The sequence below is a fragment of the Taurulus bubalis genome (assembly GCF_910589615.1).
Source record: "Taurulus bubalis genome assembly, chromosome: 8".
Lineage (NCBI taxonomy): Eukaryota > Metazoa > Chordata > Actinopteri > Perciformes > Cottidae > Taurulus > Taurulus bubalis.
Window position 1 is genome coordinate 10,255,873 of NC_136596.1, and position 9,721 is coordinate 10,265,593.

At 40.8% G+C, this 9,721-nt stretch overlaps 1 protein-coding gene across 1 annotated transcript in view; it reads right to left on the reverse strand.

Annotated features, from left to right (window-relative positions):
- Window positions 1-9,448, reverse strand: part of atp6v0a2b (ATPase H+ transporting V0 subunit a2b) — a gene marked incomplete at its 5' end in the record, with an annotated part of 11,108 nt that extends 1,660 nt beyond the window's left edge. Inside the window, 19 exons of the mRNA XM_079221738.1 lie at window positions 1-167; window positions 444-561; window positions 681-800; window positions 1,006-1,125; window positions 1,462-1,672; window positions 1,765-1,883; window positions 3,393-3,483; window positions 3,617-3,774; window positions 3,859-3,998; window positions 4,660-4,810; window positions 5,167-5,379; window positions 6,021-6,114; window positions 6,232-6,314; window positions 6,777-6,903; window positions 7,534-7,631; window positions 7,787-7,924; window positions 8,219-8,316; window positions 8,721-8,799; window positions 9,332-9,448. The exon at window positions 1-167 is cut by the window's left edge and continues 5 nt beyond it. Of these exons, the coding sequence (XP_079077864.1) occupies window positions 1-167; window positions 444-561; window positions 681-800; window positions 1,006-1,125; window positions 1,462-1,672; window positions 1,765-1,883; window positions 3,393-3,483; window positions 3,617-3,774; window positions 3,859-3,998; window positions 4,660-4,810; window positions 5,167-5,379; window positions 6,021-6,114; window positions 6,232-6,314; window positions 6,777-6,903; window positions 7,534-7,631; window positions 7,787-7,924; window positions 8,219-8,316; window positions 8,721-8,799; window positions 9,332-9,448 (2,442 nt within the window). The remainder of the gene's footprint in view (window positions 168-443; window positions 562-680; window positions 801-1,005; window positions 1,126-1,461; window positions 1,673-1,764; window positions 1,884-3,392; window positions 3,484-3,616; window positions 3,775-3,858; window positions 3,999-4,659; window positions 4,811-5,166; window positions 5,380-6,020; window positions 6,115-6,231; window positions 6,315-6,776; window positions 6,904-7,533; window positions 7,632-7,786; window positions 7,925-8,218; window positions 8,317-8,720; window positions 8,800-9,331) is intronic.
- Window positions 9,449-9,721: the final 273 nt, after the last annotated feature.

The window sequence follows — 9,721 nt, forward strand, 5'->3', positions numbered from 1 at the left end:
CAGCCGGAGAGCATGAAGGAATGCAGACAGACCCTCCATCACTAGGAGGATGGAAACAGTGAGAACAGCAAACAGACCAAACACAGGCACCAGGAATAAAACCCCGAGACTGGTGTCCATTCGTAGTCCTACTCGCATCACCATGGCCCAAAGCACCTCCGATAGCTCTGTGAACGCACAGAAAAGAGCATGTGCACCATTCATTTAGGGAACTTGGAATAGGAATACACATTCACAAAAGAAACATAATCAGGCTGCAATGTGAACTGTGTCCATTCTTACAACATCTTCCCCCTCTGCTGTCTAAAAAAAAATGAAAACAGTCTAAAGCTACTTGAGTTATCAATAATTGTGTACACTCACTATGGGGTCAGTGTGTACTTGTATAGGTTTGAAGGAGAAACAAAGTACTTGTTTGTTGTACTGCAAACCATCATACTCACGGGCATGTGCCAGGCTCAGAGCCCAGAGCCTGAGGTAAGAGGCTGTGTTGGAGACGCAACCCAAGCAATACTCTATTGTGTGGATGGCCTGATGCAGGAACTCATCTGCAAAGTCAAACTATCACAACAACAACAAAACAAAACTCAGAATCACAGTCGTAAACTAGTGAAATACAACAATGGTTGCTGGAAGTTTAATATTAATGGACAACTATCCAGGTGTTTTGCTGTGCTGACCTCCTCTGTCTGGCGCTCCCCACTGGTGGAGAGATCACTGTGACTGCTGCCCTCCTCCATGTCATTAGCCCTCATTAGGCAGAGCTCCTCTTCACTGTTACGCCGCACACGCTCATATCCCTGAGAACACACACAGAGAAACTACTCACATTTGTGTATGTTACAGTCAGAGTCAAACATTTATACCTGGGTCCAGAACTTTGACTCCGCCCACTCCACCAAAACAGATTGTAAGAAGTCGACAATTCTGTCCAATATCAGGAAACAAATATTTGGAAAAATATTTCACTCAGTATGCAAACAGACTGACATTTCAAATCCTCACCCTGTACATTCCTAGGCGGTGGCTTCCATTGCGAAGCCAATAAAGGTAGATAGGTTTCCCCAGGAGTAAGACAGGCACGGAGAGCAGCGCAATGACCAGCAGAAATACCTGCAGGCCAGTCTGGAAGAATCAAGACAACATTGCATGCATTGTTATGGTCCGTCTCAGTGACATCTGATGTGTATTTATGTAGTAAACGTAATCTGTGCAGTACCAACAGGCACACAAGTATATTTCAATTGTCACGAACGTGCGTGCTGCACTCTTGACCTCAGCATTTAATTCCTACGCATTTTTAGAAGCAATTTTTAGGCTGCTGTGAAGCACCCAGGGAGTAATGTTGAGTTCAGTGTCTGATCCTGAGACTTTTACAGGAGGAGCCAGGGATCAAACAACCAACCTTTGGTAAAAGGATGACCCACTCTACCTACCGAGTCCTTTACATTAGCTTCTCACCTGCCCTGGATAGAGGGGCTGCGCGGCATCACCCTGCATGAAGAACATGTTTATGAAGTGGATGAGGATGCTTGGAGCGTGTCTGGAGTCCTTAGCAGTGAAGACCAGCCACTTGTAGAAGATCATGAACACCAGGTAGCCAAACAGGCACAGCAGGAACAGAAGCTCAGGGAGAAATACCAAGTACAGGTTGTGCTTCTTCCGAAAGTGCCTGTTTTGGTATATAAAAATAAAGTAGGCTATTCAAAACTGTAACATCCAACCCTCAGGGAATCACAAGATCATAGACAAGTGAGTACTTACAAGTGATTATAAGTGCTGAGGATGACCCCGAAGCTCATGTGTATGATGCCCAATATCACTGACATCTTCATTTTATAGGAATTCAGAAATGTAAGGCGGTTGGATGCCAAATTCCAAATCTGTGCAAAGGAAAGACAATATAAATTATACAATTATTAGTTTTTTTTAAATAAAAATAAAATAAAAAAACAACAACATTGGTTTTGCCACAGCTGAACAGCTGTTTTTTTTCTCTGAGCCCCACTTTGTAAGATTGTTGAATTCCTCACAACATGAAGTCTCATTGTTGTTTGTAATCTGGCTAATGACGGTAGTGTCATCTGCAAACTTCACAACAAGGTTCTCTTCATGTCGGGGGTTGCAGTCGGGTGTGCACAACGTCGACAGGAGGAGGCAGAACACACAGCTCCGGGGTGCTCATGGTGTTCAACACTAGAGTTGAAGAGGTGTGGCTGCCACTCTGAACTACCTGTTTGTGAGGAAGTCTAATAACCAGTTGCAGACTGCAGCCCTCAAGCTCAGAATGATAAGTTTACCAAACTATTTGATGGGGGAGATCGTGTTGAATCTTGAGCTGAAATCAACATTCAGATGTCGGTGTTGTTGTTTTCAAGATGAGTGACACAGAGTGGTGGACAGTGAATCTGTGGGCTTTGTAGGCAAACTGGTGAGGGTCCAGGCTGGCTGGGATGTTGTTTTTAAATGTGCTGGAGAACCCGTTTTGCAAAGCAAAGCAAACAATGATGGCTGTCACATGGTACATGTTTTTAGTACATGACCTGGGATGTTATCAAACTCAGCAACTTTACTAATATTCTCTCTCAACAGGGTTTTTCACACATGGTTGCACTCCTGCCTTCGTAGCCAGTCTTTGGTGTTGACATCTCTTCCGACGCATTTGGTCTCAACTCTTAGTAAATTAGTTGGTTTTCAAACACTATATTTACATTTTTTCCACTTGCAAACACAACCCAACCAAACACACATTCCCTTCCACAACAATCAGCAGGACAAGTGACATATCATGTGCAGTTTCAGGCTACATCCACACTAATCGTTTATCGAACCGTTTACTGCCAAGTATGTTTCACATACAAGGAAATTTGTCATGGCGGGTGGTGCATAACACATTTTTGTTTTAAAACTTAGTTTTGTTTCAGAATCATGTGATAGGGGCGTGAAGAAATCGGGAAGGACACGTCGTGACTGCTGAGATACAATCAAGTAGTGAACGCGGGTGTCTACGTCATTGTTTCCAAACTTCTCCGCTTACTCTCGTCCACACCAGGACATAACCCCGGAGTTTTCAAACGTATCCGTCTTCCGGAGTTTTTCCAAACTCCTCTGTTTTCGGTGCTTTAAAACTCTGGCGTAGTGTGGACGATCAGTGTAGACATAGTAGTGTGAACAGGTCCTTAGTTTTCTTTTTTGACTTGCTCTGCCATGTCTCATTTCGCCACCGGCACATTTTGCTGACGTAGGCTACCTTTTAATCTGCCAGAACGTGTCATAATGTCAAATGCTGGATCAGAAGGTTTACATAACATAAGACTGGTTTAAACCTGTACAACAGCAAAAACAGAAGCCATGTCTTTCATGATGAAAAGCCACCGACATACTCTACTCACCGGGTCAATTCCCAGAGGGTATGGTCCAATGAAAACTCCCGTAACATTTGGATCCAGAGTGAGTAACCGGTTCCCACGGAGATCAGCATCCCTTACAGGACACAAACAAACACCAGTGTTTTAAATGTAGATCGTCTTGAAAAAAATCCACAATCACCATCTCATCTCTTTATCTTCAAACATATTACATTGTTTACGTGATTCCTTCGCCATGAAGTACTCACTTCCACACCCCGGCTTTGAACATGGCCGTCACATTCCATCCAGAACCAAAGATGTTGAGGGACTTTGAGAAACAGTCATTGTATATGAGGCCAGTGTAGATAGAGAACAGGCCCATCATCAGGATGATGTAACGCCCCTCAAAGAATGTGTTCCAGATCTGCAAATATACATCAAATCACTCACTTTCACACAACACACAAATGAGTATTAGGTGAAAATTTGCTATGGAGTAATCACTCACCTCATTCCTGGTGTTTTTAAGTTTGCGGTTGTTCTCGTACAGCACCATCCAGAGAGCAAACGCAGCCATAATAACACCATGACCCAGATCTCCAAACATCACAGCAAACAGGAAGGGGAAAGTGATGATTGTGAAAGGAGCTGCAAATGAGAAGAAAAAAAATATTGAGATACGTGAATTGAAAACATATTTTATAAACTGTAACAAAATTAAATATTGAGGACATAAAGACAACAGGACATCCGAATTTAGCATTAACTCGACCCAAAACCAACGTTAATTAGGTTTAATCCCTTATTAGTCCCACAGTGGGGAAATGTATTCTCTGCATTTGACCCATCCTTTGTGTTTTAGGGAGCAGTGGGTTGGCCCTAGTGAGGCGTTCAGTGTCTTGCACAGGGACACGCGAACTATGGGGAGACTGAGGATCGAGCCGGCTACCTTGTGGTTGCAGGACGACCACTCATCCCCATGAGCTACAGCTGCCCCTATAGAGTCTCTCGTCTCTACAAACAAGAGATGTTTGCAATTTTGTAAATTTAAAAATGATATTATTAGGACGAGGCCTCAAATAAGCCCAGTTTGCTTTTTGTCTCTTCCTGCACTGAGATTTTAATTTATCTCTGTTATGTTTGTTTATTTTTGTATTTTATTGTGCAAAATAAAAGTAAAGAGGGAGTATTACAAAATCAAAATAAAGGGATCTTACATTTTCAGTTTTTCTTCGAAGGCTGTTCTGCAACACATTCCTGTTATATCTTTGAAAAAATAAAATCACAGAAACCAAAGGATCCCACTCACCAGGGTTAACCTCTCTGTAATTGCACACTCCATAAGCGTCCACAATGTTCTGGAAGCCAGAGGTGAATTTGTTGGTCCTTATCAGGGTGGGGGGAGTGTCATTGGTGGGGATACGATTGACAAAAGAGGGGACCGTCGCGCCGCTTTGTCTCTGAAATATCAATGTCAAATTACATCATAATGTATTGAAACAATTTAATTAGCATTTCAAGAAGTCAAATAAATAAACAAAAAAAAGAAAAAGATATAATAACTCTTTGTGGTTCAACATTTTTGGCATAACGTAATCAGTAGAATATTTTTTTTTTATCCCAAATGTCCTATGCAGCCTGCAACAGAATGACTAGTGACCATTCAGTACCCTACCATTTATTCAAACTCAAGAGGGAAAAATAAAAGCAATGCCTCATTTCAGCAATTGCTTTTATGATAACAATATTCCAGTTCATGAAGCAACTACCTTGGTTATATAAACAGAAAAAGAAAGCCAAGTTAAAGTTTCCTCACCGATCCTTCTTCTAGGGCTCTCCGCAGAGTGGGAATATCGTTGACAGGACACCAAACCTCAGCGATCAGACACTTGTTGGTAACATCAAAACTACAAAGATTCAATATATAGTAGATGGCCTTCATCTTCTTGACCTGGATGACCCAGGTGTAGACAGATTCTGAGGCCTTAATCAAGACCTGTTTCAGGTAGTCCTCTGTCCTATGAAGTACCTACACAAGGTTAGAGATAAACAGGGCTCTGAGTACAGTACATCATATCAAATAAATCTTCAAACTTTCAAAGAAAAAAGGAAAGTTTACAAACCGTGACATAAAAAAAATGCATATGATTATGTATTAAACATTGAACAAAACAGATAAATAAACATGTACATGTTAGAAGAATGTGTGAGTGCTTTGTGTGTGACTTTGAAAAGAGTGGGGAAACAGTCAGAAGCAGGGAGGGGTTGGAAAAAAAATACTTTCAGCTGAGGTCTCATGTTGATCATGTGCTACAGGGGGTGAGTGCAATTCTATTTTTCAGTCACAGTGGATGAAAACCAACAAATGATTCACTCAATTGGCCCTATAACAGTCAAGACTGGCTCACAGACATTTGTGTTAATCTTTTGGAAATTAGATCAGCCATCTTTAACTTCGACCATAAAATACTGGTTCAAATGAGGAATCCTGAATAGTTGTACTAAATTTCACTGAAAAACAATTTTTCTCTGAAACCCCATCACCAAGAAAATAAACTAGTTTATATTTTAGCGAAGATGATAGCAAACACATATAGTGTAAGCCAAACAGAAACCTTATCCTGTCAATGATTAAACATCTACATAATTGATACTAGACAATAGACATACTGTGTGCAGGTCCTGAATGCGAGTTCTTAGTCCTTCCACAACATCATTCCTCTCCTCGTTGCTACTGGGATAGGGGTACAAGTGACAGTGGTAGCTATGGAGGGAGAAAGTATGTTATTCACAACAAGTAAACAACACTTGAAAAACGGGGATAAGCCCCTTTCTGCCATTAAAAGAGCAACAATGAGACAAAGCATTGTGGAATAAATACCAGTCACAGATCTTCTTCACTTTCTGACCAATTTGGTCTCCCCAGTAAGAGATCAAGAACACAACACTTTTGGTCGGGTCACCCTGCAGAGGAAGTGTTGTATATCAATAATAAGACCCAGATGCTCAATCAATAATAAAAAGGGAAGGATCAATTTGGACACATAGTAGGTTTTCCAGTGATGGAACAGCCCCATTGCAACTCAAATTGTGTACATGTTTGCAATACCACTTTATAGTACTGCTATTGTTACCGTTGTCAAATGCACGCCGCCTATGCATGTTAATGCCTGCGAGTCCCTCTGCTGTTTTTCTAAATATTAAGTAAGATTTTACAAGCAGACTGTTCACACTATGGTTTCTCTGAAATATACAAAGTTATGGGCAGGTAGTTTACAAGTCACCCCATATAGAGGCTTTCACATCTCTGAAAAATAATCGGCATCAGTGATAATGGTGAAGAGCTGCAAAGACCCCAAAGGATGTTAAAAGACAATATCCATCCCAGCCACAAATTGTGGGCAAAGTTAGCTTTGAAAAACCTACCGTATCAGGATCTTCCAAATACTCTTCGACCTCAGCATAGCTGAGGATAGTGTAGCCTTTACATACTCTCCAAAGCATTCGCTCAAAGGCCTCAATTTTTGTCCTCTTAATAAGCCCAGAAATGAAACTGCAAGAGAATGAGAAGGGCATTCACAAACAGCCTCACATATGTGCCTACTACGGCACATGAACCTTAAATTTAACGTTATAATGTCACAATAATGTTATCACAATAAAACCACAACAGCCTCAATAAATCCTTTTAAAATTAAAACATGTTTTGTATTGCTTTTGATAATATATTTCTAAACTCTAAAAGAAGATTCTTTTAAATATGATTAAATATTATTGTTCCCCAAGACCATTTTATTATGAACTCTTGCTTACACTAACATGTTCACACATATATTTAAACCCCAATGGTTATCTGGGTAAATACATTCGAGAGAATGATGAGATGGTGGGCATTCGTATGGTCAACAACTTCACCGACGTTCGGATGTGGGCAATCTGGCTCACGTCACAGGGGCTGTAGCTTTGCTATGACCTGAACAATCTTACATTGCTGATGTCACCTTGTGTTCAAGTGAACAAATATAAGCGGTTTGCTACTTGCCTCAGTTTAAACTTTCTTTAAATTTGAAGCATTAGCTGTGGAACCAATTTTCTTTTTCCTCCGTGACAGACCTAGTGCCTACTCTCAACTGTAAATAACTGTAAGTAATGCTGATATGGCCAGCATAATGTCGACCCTCACCCAAGTTTGGCGCCGAGCCTCTGCATGCTGCTGTAGTCCATCATCGTGTCTTTTTCAAGAAAGGGAAATTCCTCATATTGCACTTGAAGGGGCTCTTGCTGAAAGTAAAGAGAAGATGCCAGAAGGGTAAAGAAGAAAATCAAAAACCAAATTATAATTACCATATCATAAAAGATGTGTTTGGTCTTTAATAAAAAAAGATGGTTATGTGGGTGTAAAGAATCCAGCTAAAATTTTAGAATGACATACTAACCTCCGATGTTTTCTGTACAAAGTTGCGGCTGATGCGCAGCATGTGTGTGTACTCTGTCAGCTCCAGCAGATTTCTCTGCAGCTTCTCTTTATTCCTGGTGACTTCTCCTAGCTCTACCTCGAGCCTCTGCAGCTGCTCCTGTGAACAGAAACACCCAGTGATAATGGGCATTACAGCGATAATAGTATTTATAATAAAAAATATATGTTTTAAAAATACATTGTGGGTGAAATTTACCTATTTTACACAGACTAGAGCAGAATAAAGTAAAATGCAATGTTCTACATAGAGAAAGTACTCCACTATATTATTTTTGTTGCAGTTGCATTAACGCAACACTCATTTAAAAGCTTTCCAAGAAAACTGCAATCATCATGTAAAATACAACAGATAAAATGTATATAAATTATGCTACATGAGAAATTAACTAACCATTATAGCCATGACATGCTTGGGTAAAGGAGCCACTGGGTTCACGTCTCCTTCTGGCAGTGAAATGTCTGCTTTCTTGACTTCCCTCAGAAGGTATCCTGTTCAAAATAAATGGCAAACTTTCTAAGACACAAAAAGTCAAACCTTTTTTTCAGAGCCTCCAAATACCATGGCCAGCCTTTGAAGAAACACTGGCTCTAAAGCAAAGTATGACAGTGGGTTATTCTCTCCTCCTAATCTAATCATTTAGTTAGTGTAGTTAATTAAGGCTGGCATGTCATTCGTCTAAAACCAGCTGACATTTCTCATGACTGTAGGGTTACTGGCTCGACTTTCTATTGTGGTGATTTGGCCGTTGGCTTTGCGTCTTCAGTCCTATCACAGCTTTGTCTTAATCCTGTCTGGGGAAACATTATTTGATGTCCTGCCTTGACTACAACTACACCTCAATGAATATACACCTTACTGGTCAACTGTATATCAAAGATCAATATATCCTTACCAAGGATCCTCTCCATCTCTTCACATTTCTTTATCTCATTGACATGTTTCCGCTGGAATGCGTTAACACTGGGATTGAGCTGAAACAGGTTCAAGAAACATTTTAAGTCAAGCAATGCACGATTACCAATCCTCCTCATTCCCTCTTATCATTGATACAGTGGGAAACACGCAAATACCTGCAGGTCTAACCATCATAAATCATACAGAAAGTAACTGTACAAACCTCTTTACAGAAGCATTTTATTTTACAATATCTATGATTAATAGGATTAGGACTGAAACTAAGGATTATTGTCATTGTGGATTATTTTCTTCATTAATCAATTTCTGGTCAAACTGATGAATTGACTATCAATATAGTTGACGATACATCTAATAGTTGACAACTAATCGAGTAATCATTGTGGCAGTAAATAGGATAGCTATGACTTCCTTCTGTGCGTTGCAAGAAGAAGTGGCCACATACTTTTATATGAAGAATAATTCAATGACACAAAGAGGAAACGTGCTTTCAATGCTTACAAACTCAGCAGTGAGTTTCAAAGTGAGACATGACTTTGTTTCAGGAGATATTCTACAATATTGTGTAAAGTCTTTTACGGGACTTACGTCTCTGAACTCCACGAGTCCCAGTTCTCCGAGTTCACTGATGCAGTCGTAGGCTGAGCCAGACTGTAGAAACAGTTGGGCCAGGCACATCTCTTCCCCGCGGAGCAGAGAGCTCATTTTGACAGCTCGTTTAACCTCCCTGCTAACGCGGAGCTCACGGGCTAATGGTAGCAGGCTAACTCATGCGGTTTCTGTAAATTGTAACACGTCAAGGGCGATTAGTCAAGTCCTCGTCCGTGCTTTAACCGTCTTAGCTCCGGAGGCGAGACAATGCTTGACTTGCATAACGCTGACTGGAGATACGTAACGTTAACGACACCGCGGAGGCTGCTCCTGCTAGCTAACGGGCTAACGTAGCCGCCGGTGAGCGCAGTGTCTTTAACTTCTGGA